Genomic DNA, 24,477 nt, shown 5'->3' on the forward strand with positions numbered 1-24,477 from the left:
GCTATTTCTATGGGAGCAATGGCTATCGTAAATCCTTTGCGAATCAATTATTGACTTTGTTCCCTAGAACTATTTTAAACGGCTACTTCAAATAATAAGAACTCTATACTTAGAACTACTTAGGAAATGTTTTCCTGTACACTAATAAGCAACAAGCTTTGTTCTACTTATAATGTTATAAAGGATCAAGTTGTATTTTCCTAGTATACTTAGCTACCTAAATAGGTAATCGACAATTATGAACTACGATTTTAGCTTTTGTTATTAAAAGTTCTATTGGGTCTCGTTACGTAAAAATTGACGATTCATAGTGTAACTATACGTATGTTACCTACTGAATAAAGATATTTTTGAATTTGAATTTAGACCCTTTGAATGTGTGTGTGTGTGTGTGTGTGTGTTGCATAGATTCAATAACTTACATGATTCAACAACGTATCTATAAAGAATGTTTCCTACATCTAACCCGTTACATTGTTACTCAAGCTCATACTAATTAGACATGCTTGATCTTACCTTGTTACATTCAAGACTAAATCCATGTACAATCTGTGTCCGACTTTACAACTCACTTACAAGAATCTTATTAAAAGGCCTCCCAACGAGCAAAGTAGTAAAACCCCGAACAGTTTGTTCCCCTACTTAATGGTAACTTGTCAAAATTTGCATAAGATTCGCCGAGTGAACTCGTCATTACAAACTTTTGCTTGTACTTTAAAAGCACTAAAATCGGAATGGGCTATAAATGAGCGACCCCATTTTTTGTGCCCGCACTTGATCACTTCTGCATTCAAATCGCCGTTATGAACGAGAAAAAAAATGTCTTTACTTTTCTCAAGAGTTCCAAAATTGAATATCAATAACTTACGGACGCATTATCTCCTTTCTGTTGGGTTGAAGTAATATTTTCGTATGACGCATCTTTATTTTACGAATGCCCAAACACGATAAGCATCGATCTTTCAAGAGGACCGAAAAAGGTCAACTTTTTTCATATCGGCGTCTAAATTAAAAAATATCTCGGATCCAAACTGAGAGCACTTCAAAGTTGACATAAAGTGACATCAGAGCAGGGCAGAAACGAGTTATCAACTCTTTATTACAAAAACTCGTAAATGTCTATCGTTCACTTATGCAACGATAAGAACGTTTTCAAAATAAACCGTTATGACTTTCCTGTTTTAAAACACAGATAATTAATTATTACTTTAAGTATTTTATTTCATTTGTGGTCAATACAAGCCGTTTACGTTTTCCATATAGGTATTGTAATGAGCTTTAATGTATTAAGTACTATGTCACATTTACTTTTTAAGCAAATTGAACTATGGGTGGTATTAATAAACGAATCTCAGCTTTGAGATTGCGCTTAAAATCATGTCAATGTGACAGTTTGAACAGTAAAACAGGGATCAAGTCCAAGTGCATAGTCTTGAAGGCTATGATTAGATTATTAATACTATATTATGTTAATGCGAAAGGGTTCTTAAAGTGGACACTATATTTGCTCATGCATAATATAGTGCACCTATTATAGGTAAATTCATAAATAAACGATAATTCACCTTTATCCATATTTTCCAGTTCATTATGATCATTTCCCCCTAACATTATCCCGTTTTTTACAGGGTCCGCTTATCTAACCTAAAGATTTGACAGGACCGGTTTTTTACAGAAGCGACTGCCTGTCCGACCTTCCAACCCGCGAAGGGAAAACCAGCCCAATACAGGTTAGGTCACATACTTCCGAAAATGCATTTCTCGGGAATGTGGGTTTCCTCACGATGTTTTCCTTCACCGCTGAGCACGTAATAATCATTTAGATTCCATACATGAATTCGAAAACAAATTCGACAATCAAATCCATGAATCATTCATTCAATATTTTCCAGTTATTGTGGTATAATTCTAAACTTTTTGTTAGAATTATTAATTAATGGTAGATTTGTTCTTAATGGCATTTTTATAGTTCTATTGATAAAACCTAATACGTCAAACCAATTAAATTAAGAAGATCAAATTATATAATGTTATCACCAGACCTGGCATAACAAATGACGCCTTGAAGTGAATAGATAAGACATTCATAATAACAAATAACAGAAGGAAAATAGATTATATGTTGTAGCCAATTATTATTAAGTTTTTTTTCTCAGAAAATAGTAGTTGCTAGGCAGGTGTACATTCTAAATCTGTGTCAGTTTTAAAATTAACAACAGAGTTATGTTTTTTTACATGTACCCATATTAGGCAGCCAAATTACTGAATTGTATAAAACAATCTTTTATGTTTTTTTTTTCTTTTTAAGAACGACTGGGGCACGAAGTTTTTATTGCATTGAAAATGCGTTTTCCCTAGATAAAACTAAAATTTTGTCTGAAATACGCCCCCTAAACAAAATTAACTCTCACACTTCAACAATGAAACAAAAAAACTTTTTATCAAAATCCATACTATCATAGGAAAATAAAAAACTAACCTCCATATTCAAAATATTGAATGAGGGCCATCTATCAGAACGAATAAAAAGTTCAAATGTCGTTAAGTTTTTATTTCATTCACGAGTTTTTTATTCAAAGCTGTCTCCCGCGGCGCTGATAACCTGCGTGCGCGCAGGTCGCTACTTCCTATCCAAACAACTACCACGGTGTTGGCCACTTTGGCTAGCTCTTGAGATACGTCACGTCAGTTCTTCATTCATCTTCTCTTTATAAATAATAACTAAGGAGAATAGTGTAGCCGACACCAATTAAAGTGTTTAATTTTTAGTTTTAAAACTGTTTTCTTAATGACTTATGTCCGCAATAACACTTTTGTTATCATTATTATTTGTATGCAGATGCCAGATCTCACGCGTATGGAATCCCGGACTTTTCATGTTTTTTTATGAATGTCTAGTGCTCTGTGCCGAGCTTTTCTTGCAGCTTCTTTTCCTCGGCTATACAGGTTGTAAGAAGCTGCTAAAAACAATATCCGAATGAGACGTTCGTTATTTAAAATTGACGATTCAAAGTATAACTATGTCACCTGCTGAATAAAGAAATATTTGAATTTGAATTTACGAATACGCGCTCGCGGCACTTGTTCCGCGCTTCGACCAATAGATGTACGAAATTATCACGTGAAGATAGAATTCGCTGCGTCTATTGGTCCAAGCTTTCGATATAATACTCCACAACCCGTGCCGCCTGGTGTCAGATTGCATAATTCCGCGGTTTTCTGTGTGAACGCGCGGAACGTTCCCAGTGTCGTTTCCTTATGTATCTGGGTTTACGGTTTATGAATTGTAGACATATATATTTTCCAAGATTTGTGCCCGGTTAATGGCAATAGGCTCGCACCCTATTACTTGGGACTTAAACATAGCTGGCGGGAATAGTGTGAATATACTGTACAGTCATTAGCAATATAATATAACCACTTTAGGACTCTGTCGCACTAACATATTTGACATTTAGTGAGACTTACAATTCAATTTGTCAAAAAGTTTAATGTGACATGGTACCATAGTGTAAACATATTAATGCTCGTGACCGTACACCTTTACCTAAGGGCATAGAATAAGGAATAATAATACTACGTTTAGATCGGCAATTCTCCGCTCTCCACCCGCGGCTGAGTTAGGTTTATCTCACCCCCTCGGTCTTATTTTAGTCTTCAATTGTATGGGCGTCAGGCGTCACATACGATAACCTCAATATACGTATATAATGGTGCTAATTCCTGTAAATACCATCTAATTTTATTTTAGGTTATATCTGTCATTTTCTTATCCGCCGAAAAGGAAAGGGACGGGTAATCGACAAGCATAAAATTTATGGAACACACGTCAATTTTAAGCACAAATCTAAAACAACCGTCTAAAAATTCGCCCGGGTTATTCATTTATTTACTCATTCTTCCTAAAATTAAGAGCTGTCAATCATCCGTCCCTTTCCTTTTCGGCGGATAAGAAAATGACAGGTATAACTTAAAGTAAAATTAAGAGATGTTTGCAGGAATCGGGGCCATTGTCTATGTAAAAAGGTGTTTTTTGTATGAAGTGTCCGGGGTGTGCTACAGGGATCTAAACGTGATGCTATGTTATATTATTTGCTGGCGACCCGCCCCGGCTTCGCTCGGGTGCAATGCTGAGGAAAAAATGAAATTATTTACGACATCACATTAAAATCCTCAAAAATAACAGTATTTCTCCACTATTCAATTGATGTTATTATACATATAAACCTTCCTCTTGAATCACTCTATCTATTAAAAAAACCGCATCAAAATCCGTTGCGTATAGGGATATATACGTAGGGACAGAAAAAGCGACTTTGTTTTATACTATGTAGTGATTTCCTAGAGAGATAAACTAAATTCGGGTATTATTCAAATTATGGTACAACATTATCTATTGATTCCTCCAGAGCAAGACTAAACACTTATAGTGAGACATGAATAAATGTAATTGAGCTAATGAAGGAGGTATTTCTTAATTAGTGTGTTTGGTACGAGGCTGGGCATACGTACCGTACCGAAACGGTTAATTACGACCGATAACTCTTTAATTAACCTGCCTAATAACAGAGTATTTGCATTCGAACCGTCGAAGTAAGACCAATTAGGGGATCGGCAGATCGATACAAAACAATGTTTGCCTTTGTGCTAAATATTCGCAAGCTTATATGAAGTACGTTCGTTTGTAAGGAGATTTTTCCTTGTAAGAATGGGAAGCTTTTCCGAAAGGCTATTTACAACATAGGTTCGAAATCACAAGCGCAACAACACTATATAGCTAACCATTGACATAAATAAAATAAAAACGAATTGGAAACTCCTCGCCAATGCTCTCTAGTTGCATCTTTGCGCTGTATATATGTTTAATTATCCTTACATATTATTTCTTTTCTATATCTTGGTGTAAAAGTGATTTTAGCTATATAGTGTTGTCGCGCTTTCGTTACTCGCACTATGGTGATGTCGAACCTATGTTAAAATTGAACTCAATTAGTAAAAATACTTTACATAACCTAACGCATTGAGGGATTTTCCAATCGACGTTCCTCAAACACACGATAGATGGCGTTGTTCACTTTTAACGTGATAATTACCTATTTCCTCATTGCTGGGGTACATAATTATTCAAAAATGTAATGCAATGGCAGAAGCATATATAAAACTTATTGTTGCTTGATATTTGGATGACATTATGTACGTATAGAATGATGTTGCTACCTATATTGTTTCTCTTTATTCCGATCAGAATAACAATGGGTGGAAGTTGTAATTGTACCTTGGTGTAATAAAAAGGGTCATTATTTATACCTAAAAACAAAGATAAAAATGCGTAATGTTATCCATGACATTAGAAGTTTAAACGAAGAAAAATCTTAACAACGCCATCTATCGTGTTTTTGGGAAACGGCGATTGGAAAGTACCTCATTAAGCGTTGTCGTATCAGTGGGGCCACTGAAAGATATTTTCTTGCTGATATTTCTAATTTTAGCTTATAACTTATTGTCTTTAATTACTTAAGTAGGTATATCATCTTGTGCCTAGTTTTCCAGTTCCTAGGATTTATTATCATAGGTACTGAATTTCCTTTGCCGAGACTATAAAAATAGAACAATGAAAAAACATCTGTTTTTTGTCCTTGAATGTAACCTGTTTATTTTGTTTCATTTGTAATTAATTTCGTTACTTGTTGTGTTTATGTTCTATGTGAAAGAGTATTGCATTGTGTTTCCTAAGTTCAACGATTCACTGAGTTAATGCTAGGCCGTGCGCACGCGCAGTGTATACAAATAAACGAGTCGCGTCACTCTCGGGTTATCTCGGGCCAGCGTCGCAGGATGCCCTAATGAGTGCGATACCGCTTTCTAATTATTTACGACCGAATATAATGTTTTGAACGCTCCCGACGTGCGTCAAGCAATGGCCGCCGGGACCTACAAGTATGACACACGTAACTAGTTATTCTTCTTCTTCTGCTCGTATGGATTGTGAGGTGGAATATCAGCCTCATCAACCCTGGTGTCAGGGTTATTATTGAGCCGCCAAAGGCCCCTGACATGGCTAATGTAACGATTACTCACTTACATCGTTAAGTAACTGGGTCCAACGGCTTAACGTGCTTTCCGACGGATCATCTTACTTTCAGACAATCAGGTGATCAGCTTGTAATGTCCTAACCAGACTAGGATCACAAAGTTTTGTGATATGTCCCCACTCGAACCCGGGGCCTCCGGATCGTGACCCCAACGCTCAACAACTGGACCACGAAGTCCCTTATTAATTACAGTTCATTGATAAATTAATGTCGCTAATGTGCTTTAGATAATACATGTGTCATGCTTGGCAACTGTTCGTTTGAGATAAATCGAGTTTGTGTAAAACAGATGCTGTTATTATGTGTTACAAATTGTATAATAGTATATTCGCAGGGGAACAGCGTGGAGGAGTATGCTCTATACTCCCTCCGGTTGATTGAGCCTGTGCAGTGGGACGTATATAGGCTGTTTATATTTTATGGTATATTTCTCTCTCTTTATTTAAGAACTCTTGTCTGGGGAGTAATTGCCATTCCTCTCTTCTTCCCGCCAATTCCTTCACCTCCTGATACTACACGACCTGCACCTTCTCTTTTATCTGTTTCATAAATGTTCTCCTAGGTCTACCCCTTCCTTTCTTTCCTTCAATTTTTCCTTCTATGATGTTTTTTATAAACGAATCGTGTCGTATATGGTGGCTAATCATATTTCCTGTCCTTTTCTCTAGTCTTTTTTCTTCTACTCTTTCCAGAACTTTTTTTATTTGACACCATTTCTGTCCAGCTTCTCCATTCTTCGCCAACACCACATCTCCAACGCTTGTAACCTTTCTCTGTCTCTCCGTTATATTTCTACTTATATTAAATGCATTAAAACCAAAAAAAAAAGGTTTAGAAGCTGTACAATTATATGTAGGTACAGTCATGAGCAATATTATGTACCCACTTTAGAACCCTGTCGCACTGTCATATTTGACATTTAATGAGGCTTACGATTTAAATTGTCAAAAAAGTTAATGTGACAAGGTTGCAAAGTATATATTAGTACTCGTGACCGTACTACAACAAAAAGTACATTTCTACTCGTTCTATATGAAGGAATAGTTCTATTAACCTGTCTCGTATAGAGGTCGTAGTTCGTGACAGAAACTTAAATAATTTACTTACCCTGCCATTGGTGCTAATTCCTGTAAATACCATCTAATTTTATTTTAAGTTATATCTGTCATTTTCTTATCCGCCGAAAAGGAAAGGGACGGGTAATCGACAATCATAAAATTTATGGAACACACGTCAATTTTAAGCACAAATCTAAACCAACCGTCTAAAAATTTTACGTCAGTCAATAACCCGACACATTAATTTACTCATTCTTCCTAAAATTAAGAGCTGTGAATCATCCGTCCCTTTCCTTTTCGACGGATATAACTTAAAATAAAATTAGGCGGTGTCTGCAGGAATCGGGGCCATTAACTCGTCAATCAGGGACTTTCCAGGCTACGTTCCCTAAAAAATATACAAATGGCGCTGTCGAAATTTAACGTGATAATTACCTATTTTGTCATTACTCGGGTATTATTAATAACCCTCAATATCCCACGGCAGGGCAAAGGCCTCTTTTCCCTTCTTCCACTCCTCCCTGTCCCCAGCTTGTTCGTGCCACCGTTTCGAGAAGCGGTCTAACTCGTCGCGCCAACTTTTTCGAGGCCTTCCCCGACGTCTGACAGCATTTGCAGGAACCCACTCTGTAGCTTTTACTCGGGTAGGCACAATTATTCAAAAATAAAATGTAATGACAGAAGCATATATAAAAAAAACATACATAACATAACATAAATAGCCTATATACGTCCCACTGCTCGGCACAGGCCTCCTCTCAATCAACCGGAGAGGGTATGGAGCATACTCCACCACGCTGCTCCACTGCGGGTTGGTGGAGGTGTTTTTACGGCTAATAGCCGGGACCAACGGCTTAACGTGCCCTCCGAAGCACGGAAAAAAAAAAACAAAAAAACATTGTGTATAAAATTATGTTGCTACCTATTCCATCTCTTCAATTTGATCAGAGTAATAATGGGTGGAAGATATCCAAAAACAAAGAATAAAGGTGCATATGAGTATGTCTGTTGTTCATGAAATTAGAATGTTAAAGGAAGGAAAATCTTTACAGCGCCATCTATATTATTTTTGAGGAACGTAAAGAAAGTCCCTCATTGTGCAAATTACCGGTGTATCAGGTACGTAATAAAGTTACAAAAGCAGCTAGTAGCAAGTAAAGCTACTCTCTAAATGAATTGTAGCGTGGACAGCGACTCCCCGTACGGCGACTGCTTGACATCACATCTGTCATTTACATGTACAGTTCAATACACAATTTTAATCACGCTACATACAATATTTTTTTTCAACTGAAATAATTTTTGCATTTTTGTTTCATTTTTGTTTCATAATATTTTTGGAAACCTTCCAGCCTGTTTTATAAATTCAGTAATCTTATGGGATTAAATATGTGATACAAAGCTACTAGGTATATATACTTACATCTTATCACGAAAGATCTTCGAGAACGAGACGTACGGAACGACACTCCGTTGTAATTAAATAACTAGGTAAGGGGGAGGCGCTGAAAAACATAAGCTTCTGCGACAACCTAATTATTGCTGACCTTCGATAGGGTTGGCACCTACAGAAAATTTTGCCCGTACGATATATTACTCTTTTGCTTAAGATACATGTATGATTCTTACCTTAGTATAGTTTAGGCAACACAAACTATATTTAAGCAGGTAACTTTTATACCAATCAAAAACATAAATGTGAAATGACTGCCAAGTTCAATACAATGATAAATGCTTTGGTTGTTGACTTCAACGACAAAAGAAGTGAGATCTAAATGGGTGCCAAGTTCAATTGTCAGTCCTGAATTTATTTATAAGTAACAGTATAACATTAAATATCTTCTTATAACATGAGATAATGTATTGTAGCCTAAGGTCTGTCTTGGCTAGTTTTGTTATATGAATTATAGCCTTCGCAAGTTCTAAAACTACAAGTATTTGTCGGTTCTTATTTTATAATTCCGAAAATTCGGATTGTTGGTAGAAACTAACGATCGAACATAATAATTCTTTGGTAGGTTTATAAAAACTAGCCAAGACAGAGCTTAGGCTACAATACATTATCTTATGTTATAAGAAGATATTTTATGTTATACTGTTACTTATAAATAAATTCAGGACTGACAATTGAACTTGGCACCCATTTAGATCTCACTTCTTTTGTCGTTGAAGTCAACAACCAAAGCATTTATCATTGTATTGAACTTGGCTGTCATTTCACATTTATGTTTTTGATTGGATATCATTACTTTTTTTAGGTATTATTTTATCATTATTTAAGAGTAGATAATGATTTTACACTATTGATTTGATGTGAGCTAAATATAAAAGTAATAATTAATCCCAGTTAATAATATGTAAACCGAGTATAAGTACCTACTCTTAATTGTAAATAAGTAAGTAGGTATACCTAGATACTTACCTACTAAAACGGATATGCCTAAGCTAGGCAACAGTCGGCCGACGATATTCAGTTTTTAAGCTACCGTTGAAGAGAGCTGTCGCATAATGAAAGTTACTCGTAGTAAAATATTGTCCAGAAATATTATAATTGCTCTCATACAACGGAGGAGAAAAATCAAGAAGAGAGTCCGAGAGTATTGGGTGCATCCCATCTACAGTGATAGATTATTAAATGGAAAATTTTACACGATGCATTCAAAATTACTAGACAGTGCCATAATAAAAAGAATGCACGACCTTCCGGCTCCAAAACTCGGAGCGAAGTGAACCATTGGCCAACTAAACAATCGGTCGGTGTGCGCGCTTGCAAAGAGCTCCATACTGATTACGGCCGATAGTTTGCTGATAGTTCAGTTTGAACGCAGTTGAGCATCCCATCAAATTTATTTATCGGCCGATACCAAATCGTTGTAGTATGCAGACTTGCATACATCTTCATCTTCATACTGATTATAAGCCCGAACAAACTATCGGCCGATAGAAAGTCTGTGGTTTGCGGGGCTCTTAAATTTACTAAGAAGAGCGGTACCACCTATATATACATACACTAGATTTCGCGTGGTTCGCTCGCAGCAAGCTGCTCGCGTGTCTTGTTTTCCCGCCATTTTTTTACCGCGATAGAATTTGACCAAGACTTGAATAGGTCTCGTGAAATCAAAAAAGTTCTAGGTGCTATGGTTTTGCCAGGCCGTAGGGTGACCCCTGATGCCGAGCAGTTTTCCAAGATGACGTTCCGATCATCAATTCTACCTCTGAGACATTTTCTGGAAAAACAAAACTTTGTATGGCGGCCATCTTGTTTTTCAGCCATTTTGTTTTTTTTTCACCAGGGATAAAATTTGACCAAGAATTAAATAGGTTTCGTGAAAACCAAAAAGTTCCAGGTGCGATAGTTTCGCCAGGCCGTAAGGTGTCTTCCTGATGCGGAGCAGTTATCAAATATGACGTTCCGATCACACCCCCATACAGCATTTATTTGCCCCGAGGCATTTTAGGGAAAAACAAAATTTTGTATGGCGGCCATCTTGTTTTTCCGCCATTTCGTTTTTTTTTCACCGGCAATAAAATTTGACCAAGATTTATATAGGTATCAAGAAAACAAAAAAGTCCTAGGTGCGATAGTTTCGCCAGGCCATAGGGTGTCTCCCTGATGCGGAGCAGTTTTTCAAGATCCAGCAGTTTTTCCATACTCAACAATACGTTCCGATGACATCCCTATACACAGTTTTTACCCCCGAGACATTTTCTGGAAAAACAAAATTTTGTATGGCGGCCATCTTGTTTTTCGTCCATTTTGATTTTTTTTCACCGGCGATTGAATTTGACCAAGATTTAAATAGGTATCGTGAAAACTAAAAAGTTCCACGTGCGATAGTTTCACCAGGCCGTAGGGTGCCTCCCTGATGCGGAGCAGTATTTTAAGATCGAACAGTTTTTCCATACTCAGCTTGACGTTTCGATCACACCTCCCATATATCATTTTTACCTGCGAGACATTTCTGGAAAAACGAAATTTTGTATGGCGGCCATCTTGTTTTTCCGCCATTTTGATTTTTTTTCACCCACAGTAGAATTTGACCAAGATTTAAGTAGGTTTTGTGCAAAAAGAATCGATCCAGGTGCGATAGTTTTGCCAGGTCGTAGGGTGCCGCCCTGATGCGGAGCAGATTTCAAAGATCGAGAAGTATTTCTATACCCAACATGACATTCCGATTACATCCCCATACATTGTTTTTACCTCTAAGACATTTTTATGGAAAAACAAAATTTTGTATGGCGGCCATCTTGTTTTTCCGCCATTTTGGTTTTTTTTCACCGGCGATTTGATTTGACCAAGATTTAAATACGTTGTGCGAAAAAATCATTGTTCCAGGTGCGATAGGTTAGCCAGGCCGTAGGGTGTCTCCCTGATGCGGAGCAGGTTTTCAAGATCGAGAAGTATTTCCATACTCAACAATATGTTCCGATTACACCCCCATACACAGTTTTTACCCACGAGACATTTTCCGGAAAAATAAAATTTTGTATGGCGGCCATCTTGTTTTTCCGCCATTTTGTTTTTTTTTCACCGGCGATTGGATTTGACCAAGATTTAAATAGGATTTGCGAAAAAAAAATTGATCCAGGTCTCATAGTTGCGCCAGACTGTAGGGTGTCTCCCTGATGCGGAGCAGTTTTCCAAGATTTTGGATTTTTCCCATACTCACCGGGAGGTCCCGATCACACCCCCCATACATCATTTTGACCCCCCGACGCTCCTTCTGGGAGAACAATTATGTCAGTGAGTGAGTCAGTCAGTGGGTTTGTAGCTATATATAATATAAAGCTATATATAATATAATACCAATAGCTACAAAACTATAATAGGTGCATATTTGTTGCCTTTAACGTAAAAAAATTATGGTAGGTTAACTTCTACTATTTGAGTTACATTCTTCCATTATGACATAAGTTGGGTACCTAATGAAGAAATAGATTATAGATTTGGTATGTTTGGTATGACTTTGTTCAATATACTAATTATTAGGGAGCGGGAAAATAAAATGCGTCCTTCGTCGTTACTCCATTTTGTATATCTCTATTTATTTGGCGTTGGTTAACAGCGCCATCTGTTGGTTCTTTTGGTTACTACTTTACAATTTCCTATCATAAGAAATATGGACGCAGCCAGCTAGCCACTAAATTGTTACAATAGGTTTGCGCTAGATGGCGCTTGTCTGTGTCTATTTTGTTTTGATAAAACAATTTAGAATAAACTATTAAGCATAAGTAGTAGCACGGAAAGTTCACTCACAATTGCATTTTTATTCCTCGCGTTTCGGCGGCAACAAAATCACTATTTGTTGACAAATAATGCGCAACCATTCATCCATATAGGTAATTCAGGTTTATCCGATTGCCCTTTTTCGAATCTTTCATCCATTTTATTAATCGAATAATATTTACTATTATTAGGACGAAAACAACAAAATACTGCGCAAGCTACTACTATAACTGCTTGCGACTTAATACCTACTATGCGGGCCGCGGCCCGCGCGGCGCGTTGTGACGTCACAAGCGCTCACGTGACTGTTAGCGGGACTCGGTATTTTTCGAAACTTTGAGTGCCTATAAAATCAAAACTTCTAAGTATTCTGGACTACAACAAAAACCAGTGTATTTGTATACATACAGACTTTACTGAGACATCATTTCAAGCGATTTGGCATACTTAGTAACATTCTTCATTAGGTATTTTAGTTAAGCGTTCATAATAGAATCTAAATATTTAAAAATTGCCAGTTTTATATTTTTTCCTTTGTATTCATCTAACTACCTATCTGCATGCCAAATTTTAACTCTCTAGGTCATCTGGAACTGGGTTAGAATTTTGATCTATAGGTCAGTCAGTCAGTCAGTCAGTCAGTCAGTCAGTCAATGATAAAAATGAGGATTTTTGGACATTAATATCTAAATAACTGTTTGAGATAAGCTTATGAAATTTAGAACACATATGTATCTCGTTAGTCTCAATATATAAGCCAAATTTGATACGTTTATGTGAAATAGTTTTTGATTTATGAGGGGGTCAAAAGTGGCTTCAAATGGTTCGTGTAATATTACACACGGTGCGGCTCGCCAGTTCTGTTCCTTGAACTTGGCTTGACACGCGACCGCGTGTCTAGATATTTTGTATCTTGTATCTTTATTTAAAAAAAAAATTACAATACAATACAAAAACTCTTTATTGCACATATAAACACAACACTAAAAACAATTTGAAATGTGACAGGAGAAGTACAATCGGCGGCCTTATTGCTAAATAGCAATTTCTTCCAGGCAACCTTAGAACTTGCTACATATTGCTTGCTATAAATTATTCGTTTTCTAAAAAAAATAGATGTATGAGATAGAATGTAAGTGACATCGTAACGACAACTTTGGTGGATGATTCAGACCATGATTCTAAGTGGGATTTTCCGTCGCAAAATGGAACTGAAAATGCATGTAATAATAAAATATTGTTCGAAAATGTACCTTTTGAAATTCGCCAACCCACAATCGACGTACATTTAATGAACGTAGGGTGGGTGGTGTAATGAGTGTATGAGTGTTAATATTTTTTATGATTTTAAAAGGCAGTTTTTTATATGAAAAGCAGGCTGTTTGACTGTGAATAATTAAATATGAGAAACACAATCTCTTTCGTAATAATTACAACCAATATGATGAATATTTTTATTATCCGATTCTCAGGCCAATTATTTGTAAAGAGAATATTGATCATTATAATATAATATAACGCACATAACATAATCAGTCTATATAAGTCCTACTGCAGGGCACCTTCAGTCAACCGGAGGGGGTATGGAGCATACTCCACTACGCTGCTCCAGCGGGCTTTATTATTGTAAGGTAGTAGCTGAAAACCTTTTGTGAACACACCACCATTTGATACATTATCAATAAAGCTAGTTATCGCTAGACTGTCTTTTCGTTAATACATCCCAATTATATAATATATTAATATTTATGGTTTAATATATTAATAATAAGGTCGACTATATAAATACCTAGGGGCATTGATTTATAATATCTAACTATATTTATGTATATACATCACACACCTTTTACCAAAGTAGATACTTTATTGATATGAAAATATACTTAGATAAAGGCCACATAAAATACCACGAACAGGATCAATGAGTACATTTCAATAAATCCACGCTGTTAAAGTGTAGATAATTAGCCAGGTTACTATTTTTTTTTCATTACAAAAGATACAATATATAAAAAAAACAAGCTGTCAGTTTCTTTTGACCTGTGCCCTGTTTATCAAAACATATCATCATCAGCCCATTAACGTCCCCACTGCTGGGGCACGGGCCTTCCCTATGGATGGATAGGGAGATCGGGCCTTAAACCACCACGCGGGCCCAGTGCGGATTGATGGTTATTAACGACTGCTAATGCAGCCGGGACCAACGGCTTAACGTGCCTTCCGAAGCACGGAGGAGCTCGAGACTTACAAGCCCTGTATTACAAGCAATTTTCTTTGTAAAAAAAATAATTAGTACAAGAATGTGTTTATCAAAACTACACATGTAAATTACATGTCACAATTGTCAATATTTATTTCACACGTATATTTTACAGTCCCTCTACTTTTTTGATAAAAGTAATTTACACGTACTTGTGTGCAACTTGTAGCTTGTGCACGCGTAACTTGTAAGTATTGATAAACACGGCACAGCGCAGACGGCACGGGTTTCGCCCCCGCGCGATGCGATTTATATCGAGGGTTTAGAACAATAGATGCAGCGAATGCTATCTGTTGCTGGCAACAAAAGTATAAAATATTTATAAGAATATTTTTAAATGGCAATATTATACCGAATTGAATGGGTGACGCCTCCCGCGAAGGTGTATTTAATAATTATAAAAATATAAATAAATAGTGACAATGTTAATAAAATATATAACATAGTCAAATCAAACACACAAATATATAAAAAACCATATCAGGCGTCAAAATATAGTAAATCAAATAAATAGTGACAAGGAAAAAACCGGTGTTTGTTTGGAAGTAGAACCATCGACCTCTGAGCATCTACTACACCTACAGGCCACACAACAAGAGCCGAACACTATCTATGTAGATAAACTTCCTACGGCTATTGGTCAAAGCCCTCGATATAATTCCAAACCGTGCGTGTGCTGTCGCCCCAGTTAGGTATTCATAGAAGAAACAAATGCTAGGGCAATCAAGAAGACGAAATAATTCTAAGATAGCAATAATGGGTTATATTACTTGGTGACCCTATGGACCGTCTCGACATCCGTTTCACAGGCTAATTTGTTTGTGGAGAGCAACCGGCTGCAGTAGACCAATTAGTGGCCTCTCCCCCCTCGCTCGTCCCGCCGCCCTAATGACAACCCTACCAGCTCACATGTCACTTACATTACGTATTTACTCTCTTAATTAATATTTTTTTCTAATACTATTTTATGTTAAGTCTGTTTCCACTGTCGCAGTTGACTCGACCATTATAGACGGCGATACGGCTATCACGTTGGCTTAACAAAAAGCTCGGTGAAGTGTGGGTACTTAGTTCATCTTGCGATGGATGAAGATCTTACTTACTTCTCTTGCTTCCTCCACATTCATCAATCGTTTCAAACACGTCTTATATGGTAAGTATACCAATAAAAAAAGTATAATAGCGCCTAATAAATTGACTGGTAACAAGTTCCTTAGCGAACGTGTTTATTTAATAATATTAATGTACTACATTCGCCATACTACAGAGGCTCCCACCAATCACCTCTACTAATTATTTATAATTTATAGCTAACACTCTTGCTAATTATAATATATAGCTTGTTTATTAATTAGGCTAAGCTGATTAATGTACCTCTATATAATTACATACGGAGTATCCTATGTTATTTTATTTTATTGATTTTATAAAAAAAAACGATTTTGAAAAGTAGGTTTAATTGTAAATTGTATTTCTTTTTGTTTAATTTTTGAATAACGCTTCGTAATGTGTAGGTAGGTACTTATTTCCAATTTTAGGAGAAAAAATATAATAGGTGATTTTTATGCCCTGAAGTTGTTAGCAAAGGAATTGAATTACCTGCCGCAGTCTCTGTTTCCCCCAAATTACAATCTTTTAATCTTCAAAACTAATAAAGAATATGCACTTCCTAGGTAAGCGTACACCTTAGGCCACATACACTTCACTTACCATCAGGTGAGATTATGGTCAAACATAAATGTATTTTTTAAACTTATTTTTAATAAATAAAGAGATTGATTATGATGATAAAAACTAGCACAAATCCAGGGACAAAAAATACCTACTTAGATCCAGACACGGACATAGAAGTACGGTAATCGATATCCGCGCGAACGGAGTAGCGGGAAATACCTATCTATTCTTGATAATTTTACACGATCAAATGGATACGTCAAAATTGTTCTCACACTTATCATTACGATAAATCAATCGAACAGTATTAGACTAAACTACGGTAATGTTATTCAATTTGTTCTTCCGAGTATAAATAAATAAACGAACATGCAAAGAGGTATTACAATTGGTAAAGCTCTCCACACACACACCACCGCCTGTGATCAGCTTTTTTTTAATGTAACTTATTATTATACAGAGTGTTAGTGACATCGTAACGAAAACTTAGAGGGATGATTGAGAGCATGATTCTGAATCATCCCCTTAGTATTTGTTACGATGTCACTAACACCCTGTATAGATGCGGAGATTTGCCGCGTATGGCATTAACTACTAGGCCGGACAAATGGGGAACGCTGAGGGCTGTCACCCGGTTGAGGCTTGCGTCGATGGGAGGGAGTTTATATAACAAAGCCCCGTTACGGTAAAAATCACATAGTGCAAGTGAGATAGATAGTCCGCGCTCTTCCTTACTCCTCGACGACTTACGACCATTTAGATTAAAGTAAGACCCAAAGGGGGTGAGGTAAATCTAACTCGGCGGCCGGTTGGTGCGGAGCGGAGACTTACCGTTCTTTATCCTAAAAATCTCTTTCTTACCACGTGTCGCCTTACCCCGTACGTGTGAGTAAGACAGACAGTGCGCGCGCGCTCTCTTACTCCTTTACGGCTTAAATAGACTAAAATAGCCCCCATCGGGGTGATGAGTTAATTCCAGCTTGCTCCAAGCTCGTATTAGTGCAGCGTGGAGAGTGTCCCTGCTATAATTATTGTTTATTTTATGCTTGCATATAACAAAATAGTCCACCATCATCATCGATTACCGTATAATTATTCTACTCTATGCTCCAGGCCTAGAACGCGCCCACGCGCCTCGGTGCCGCCTCCGTATGCTTAATGCAAGCACGAGGCATCGAGAGCTTTAGTTGCTGATATTATTTCTTCTCATTATATTTTAGAAGAAGACTACTCTTCAGTTTTTATTTACCGTGATCTAATCTATCAGAAGTCAGACATAGACAGCAGGGCCTCTTCTTGACGTACATTAATGATATACATAGTTTAAACTTAACCTCTGCAGAGATCATTTGTTACGCGGATGATACGGTGGTCCTTTTTAATGGCAAAAATTGGGCAAATGTATTTGAGTCTGCCGAAGTGGGCATGGCTACAATGTCGAAATGGCTGCAGCATAATCTCCTAACCCTTAATTCTAAAAAAACTAAATACCTATGCTTCCATAAAACAGCAGCCTCAGCTCCAAGACTAGCTAACGATATAAAAGTCCATTCCTGTAATTTCTCAATCTCTAACCAGTTTCCGTGTAATTGTGATAAGATGGAAAGAATAAACGAAATAAAATATCTAGGTATAATTATTGATGAACGCTTAACTTTCGAAAATCATATACTAAACTTATGCAAAAGAGTTCGTAAACTAATAGGAATAATGATAAAGCTTAGAAGTGCGGCAAGTTTAAATATCCAAAAACTAGTTTATTTTGCTGTCTGTCAATCCATCATCACTTACTGTATTAGTATCTGGGGGGGAGCGGCCAAATCGATTTTGATCGATTTGGAGCGTGCTCAACGTGGTTTGCTGAAAGTTATGCTTAAGAAGCCTTACAGATACTCTACTTGTGATCTGTATAAAGAGGCAGACGTCTTAAGCGTGCGTCAATTATATATCCTAAACACCAGTCTTATCACACATAAATCTACACTGAGCTCAACAGATTATCCCTCTCTCATTGCTAAACGGGTTTACAATATAAAAGTCCCTCTGGTAAATACAAGTTTTGCCCAACGTCTGGGACACTATGCTCGGGCTAAAATCTATAACACAGTTGCTAACCACTGTGACATCAAATCTAGCACTGTTAGGGCTGCAAAACTCTCAATTGTAACATGGTTAAAGTCCCTTGACTATGATGCTACGGAATCACTTTTACATCCTTGCATCTAATATCTTCTACCTTCTTTTAAAAATACTTGCGTAACATACTCGTTCATAACATACCTTCATACAAACTCACCCTTACACCCACACATACTTATATTCACATACATAAATTGGAAAAACGTACACCCTGACACACATAAAACTATCCTAACTCTGACCCCCACACATACACTCTCACATACATAAATACATATGCACTTATTTTGATACTGACTTATTATTGTTATGATTACTTCTACTATTACACTGGCATACACTAAACTCGTATACTCACACATTCATATTGCTACTTAACACACACCCTTCGCTCTAATACTTAGATGTAAGTTTAATTTTAAGTTTCCTTTGGCAAACTATGCGCCAATATCACATGTACCCATTTTTTTACGGTTTCCCAAGATACAGGCTCCGCCTAGTTTGGGAACCTCTGTTCATTTGGATATATTTTTAATATAAGTACTCATCCTATTTTATGTGCCAATTTGTATTGTTTTCTGGTAATAAAAACATTTTTCATTTCATTTCAGGGCTAATTACGCTACCGTTATTATACCGGTACAAAATTACGATACCGATTTGCTATTGGTCCGTAAACTTAGTATCGTAATTTTATATCGGTATGATAACAATAGCTTAATCTTAACCGCTTGTACTTATACCTTAACCTTTTCAAGTCCTGATAGACCAACAACCCATGCTAAATATTTTTAATTGGGATGGCCAGAACCTCAAATAATTAATTCATCAGAAGATAACGTTCAATGAAAAAGTAGTAATGAAGTAGTAGTAATAAATACTTTCTTTCTTTCCTTCCTTCTTTCTTCTAATGTCATAGAATAAGGAATACTTATAGAACGGCAACTCTCCGCTCCCCACCAGCGTCTGAGCTGGGTTACCTCACCCCCTTGAACGTAGTTTAGACTTGAATCGTATGGCGTCAGACGTCACACGCACAGATGCGCGTGGAGATTGCGTCAATGTGTGGTGTTGTGTAAAACGAGGTTGTTTGTATGAAGTGTCCGGGGTATGGTAATGTAATGAAACGTATGGTGCCTGAGAGTGTTCGGACGTCTACCAGCCGATCGCCCATAGATCGCCGGCATTCAAATTGATCTTACATAACTTTGGCTGATTGAAAATGAAAATTCTTCAGAGCAATAAGGCCGCCCATTTTGTTGCTAATGTAAGAATGTTTCTATATTTTGTTTGTGTGCAATATAGTATATTTGATTAGATTTGAACTTTATGAATTATTTTATTTCACTAGTTAACATTTAAAAGAGTAGATAGATACCTAGACATCCTGACGTCAATAATTATGTTATTCAATTAAGATATTTATATATTATGTGATGATAAATCATTGCTTTATTTGTTTAAGCCATGCGCCATTTAGGAAGCGCAAGCGCATCAACGCGTTTATACCTTACCCTTATACCTACTTTAGAACTTTTGAATACTGCCCATCCAACTAGGATTACGGGCGTGAATTTACATATATTTTTTAGTAGGTACCTACCTAATCTGTTTGTTGATTTCCTGTTAATATAGTTGTTAGAATAATAAAATAAGTCCGTTTAATTTCAGGTCAACTAGCTAAAAACAATTTAAATTTCATTGTTAAATAAAGAACTGAAGCGTAAATGTTTTTTTATAACTATTTCAAAACAATTTTAATGCAAACTTGGCATGTTTGTCAATAAATAAATACCTAATAATAAAATATTTGGCCCCGGTTCCTGCAGACACCTCCTAATTTTATTTTAAGTTATACCTGTCATTTACTTATCTGCCGAAAAGAAAAGGGACGGGTGATTGATAGTTGTTAATTTTAGGAAGAATGAGTAAATGAATGAATAACCCGGGCAAATCAAAAAGGTATCTCGCTGGTATGCAAACCGTTTGACGTGTCTGTCAACTTAATTCTGTCGGGTTATAAGCCAATGTAATTTTTATAGATTGTTTTACATTTGTGCTTAAAATTGACGTGTGTTCCATAAATTAAAAAAATAGTAATAATAAAAAAACTAGTGTAGTAGTAGTAGTACTTTTTAGTAAATTTTATGCTTGTCGATTACCCGTCCCTTTCCTTTTCGGCGGATAAGAAAATGACAGGTATAACTTAAAATAAAATTAGATGCTGTCCACAGGAGTTAGCACCATTATCACCCCTTCCCAACGCAAAGGGAGTATCAGCCCATACAATTCACAATAAAATGTTGTCTGTGTAAAGACGAAGGTAATTACAAGACGTGGGAGCTCGTTTATAATTAAAGCTAAAAGCGAATGAAGCATTGCTAGTGATGTACCTCACTCTAATGAGCCACTTGCTAATTAGAGAATAAACAAGCCGGATACGAGATCCTAATTGGCTTTTGGGACACTCAGTACACCGCAGATACTGTATTTGTAAAGTGGATAATTAGTCTGGATATTTGATAAAGGATATTCTTTATCTTTTATTATAATCATAATAATATACGCAATGCCTACACTTGTGTAAATATCTGTGCACTGTAGAAGAAAATATATTGTATATAATAACAATATGTGTCAATAATATGTGTTGTGTTGTGTTGTAATATTCACTGTGTGAAAACACACAGTGAATATTAGGGTATTTTTATACGTATTAGTTACAACGGAAATGAATAGTTTATACAAAATAGATGTGATTCAATATACAGGGTGGCCCAGAAGTTCAGGTTCAAAATGAAAAATTAGATAGAGGGACTCATTAGCTACCAGAAACACCCCCATGTATGTTCAGCAATTATTTACGGTTTAGGAGATATGACCCATTTTGTACCTTTTTCTAGATTTTCTACCTGTCTTCAGAAATAATCATTTTGTTGCTGTCCCTTTCTTAATAATTATTTTATTTTACTTCACAACTATGCCTAAGGCTGTGTACCGCTCAATCAAAGATAAATCAAAGTCAAATCAAAGATAAAAAAAAAGTTATCGGAAGTCAAAGTGAGAATTCGACCAAAATTGTTACAGTTGTTAATACTTCGCCGAAGAATAATAAACACATGAGATTGTCATGGACCCTAAAAGTATTTCTAAAAACTGCTCCATTTAATAGGCTTTAAGAAACATCCAAAAAAAGTACCCTCAATAAGGGTATAAAACTAAGTAATTAGCCCTCAAAGATTGCAAGATAGACAGTTTTGAAGGAAAATTTGACATTCTCATACAATGTATCTGCTTCGTTCTAACGTTGTTAAAGGTTCTGACCTACAAGTCCAACAACCCGTAAAGGAAAAACAAGCTTCTTGAGTTAGGTCACATCGTATACCTCCAAGACACACTTCAAAAAGCTTAAAAAAGTTTTTCTTTATCAAAATAATAACCAATTTGAACATCGATTTGATTTTAGAGTTTACTTCAGTTGTATTAGATTTTGTACTTTTACTAATGGACCATCAATGTCTAAAAAATTAAGTATATGTAATCACTTACAAAATTTATTTTTTTTAGGAAGATAATGGTGCTAATTCCTGTAAATACCATCTAATTTTATTTTAAGTTATATCTGTCATTTTCTTATCCGCCGAAAAGGAAAGGGACGGGTAATCGACAAGCATAAAATTTATGGAACACACGTCAATTTTAAGCACAAATCTAAACCAACCGTCTAAAAATTTTACATCAGTCAATAACCCGACATGTTCATTTACTCATTCTTCCTAAAATTAAGAGCTGTGAATCATCCGTCCCTTTCCTTTTCGATGGATATGAAAATGACAGATATAACTTAAAATAAAATTAGACGGTGTCTCCAGGAATCGGGGCCATTAAGTATGTTTATGTTTTTTTTATGTAATCACTTCGCTTTCAGGCGACACGGCAGGCTATATTAATGATTATTTTTGCTTTTAAAAAACCTGTAACAGTATGCACGCGGGTCTTTCGTGCATTAACAGATTAAAATGAAACATCGCAGATATTTGTAGTCTTTTTATTTTTCTTATCAAATATTTTTAAGGTCAAATATGAAAATTAATTTCACAAATTTAGTTTTTACTAAATAAACAGTTGAATAAAAACACTTCCGATTTCATATTTGAAACTACTTTGAAAGTTATTAAACATTAAAATGTTGTTTATTTTTTTCTCTTATAAGATTACATACTTCATAAAGTAAATAATAGGTGTAGTAGGTAACAGTGTGTCATTCGGAACAAGTACTTCACAATGGTTAGTAAAGTTGTAACAGTTTTTGTTATGTATTAGCGACCGGTGCGGAGATCATTAAGCGAACTCTTCAAAGCTGTCGCCGCATTACACTAATTGACGCAATTAGAGGGATTGCCGAACGGAAATAAAAGTCGGCTTACCTTCATGAAACGCCGGCCACGCCAATTAGCTTAGCAACTCGTAATTAGCCTCTTCAGAACACTCTTACGGCTGACTAGTCTTTCAATCTTGAGCACAATTACTAAAAATCACTGCACAAAAATCGTGTTCATTTTTTTTGTGAGCGTGCGGAATTATTTTCACAACACAGAAAAGTTTATCGCGATCGCGTGTGGAGTGAGGTTGGGTTGACGCGAAGACGTGCGTTCGTCGCCACCGCCGGAGAGCGAATGAGCCGTCAGTCGGGGAGTTTAGGCGGGGAGGTGTCTCTTTTCCAGTACGAAAGCTCGCCCACTGCGGAGCTTTTCGCACAAAGCCGGTGTGGCGCTTACGCCGTTTCGGTTCTACCTGAAACGCTGTAAGTGGGCAGATTTTGTGCGGCATTGCATTTAGGCCTAAATAAAAACGATAGTGAATCAAATTACGATCGGATGATTGAGTTATTTAACTATTTTACGCTTCAGGTATTGTGGCTGTGTGTAAAGTAACTAGGTGTTTAGTTATTCTCTAATAAATAGTAGGTATTGGATCAAATTAAGATAACTAGCAGCGTCGTAGTCCAAACTAATTAATAAGAGATGGTGTATTGATTTGTTTCTTGTATTGAAATTGATATTTAGGAAGAAGACTTGTGCTTTTTTGATCCGTATAATGTATTATACTTACCAATGTGGGTATTGTAATGAAATAGTCGAAACTATGTCAAAAAATTCACAAAATCGAATCAATTAGAAAAGGCTCTTTAAATATTTTCTCAGCATAGTATGTTGCATGCAGTTTGATGAATACAATATTGGCTATTTTCACAACCATTGTGCAATTCGATACGGGAATGCAGGACCACAGTGCTGCACATTCATCACTGATAAAACTTGCTGGTGACACCTCATTGCATTGCGGCCACGTCATGCCGTAGGCAACCCTACGCGGGGACAACCCTATAGTGAACCCATGCTTATAAAATGAATATATTTTTTTTTAAATGGTCCGGGATTCGGGATTTCGTATGCGCTTTCTCGGCTTTGTTTGCATCAAGTAACATTAGACTTTTTTATACTTAATGTCGGTACCTAATAGACATTTGGTTACATTTTCATTGTTATTTTACAATCTGCGTTGTTAGACTCTCTGAGGGAGCTGTTTAAAGAAATTAATAAACTGACTGTTGCAAGTCAATATATTTATGACAAAATTATGTACAGACGTAAAAATGTATCTCTTCTTCCGAAAAACTGTGAAAGACATACTTACTACAAGGAACAAAAATAAAATGGCTACCCAAATTTATCTTTTTTGGGGTTAGGTCATCATCATCAGCCGTACGACGCCCACTGCTGGGCATAGGCCTCCCCCAAGGATCTCCACGACGATCGGTCCTGCGCTGCCCGCATCCAGCGGCTTCCCGCGACCTTCACCAGATCGTCGGTCCACCTTGTAGCGGGCCTACCCACTGAACGTCGTCCGACACGTGGTCGCCATTATAGAACCTATACGTGGGGTTAGGTACCTATACGTTTTTACAACAAAATACCAGACATCATTTTGAATTTGCCCGAAAATAAAATTAAAGCTCATGTGATG

At 36.5% G+C, this 24,477-nt stretch overlaps 1 protein-coding gene across 1 annotated transcript in view; it reads right to left on the reverse strand.

Annotated features, from left to right (window-relative positions):
* LOC126366104 (LIM domain transcription factor LMO4.1-like) overlaps positions 1 to 23,138 on the reverse strand; it is an 83,834-nt gene extending 60,696 nt beyond the window's left edge. Inside the window, exon 1 of the mRNA XM_050009043.1 lies at positions 22,878 to 23,138. Within this exon, the coding sequence (XP_049865000.1) occupies positions 22,878 to 22,883 (6 nt within the window). The 5' untranslated portion in view covers positions 22,884 to 23,138. The remainder of the gene's footprint in view (positions 1 to 22,877) is intronic.
* Between the last annotated feature and the right edge of the window lie 1,339 nt (positions 23,139 to 24,477).

Source organism: Pectinophora gossypiella, chromosome 4 (assembly GCF_024362695.1).
Source record: "Pectinophora gossypiella chromosome 4, ilPecGoss1.1, whole genome shotgun sequence".
NCBI lineage: Eukaryota > Metazoa > Arthropoda > Insecta > Lepidoptera > Gelechiidae > Pectinophora > Pectinophora gossypiella.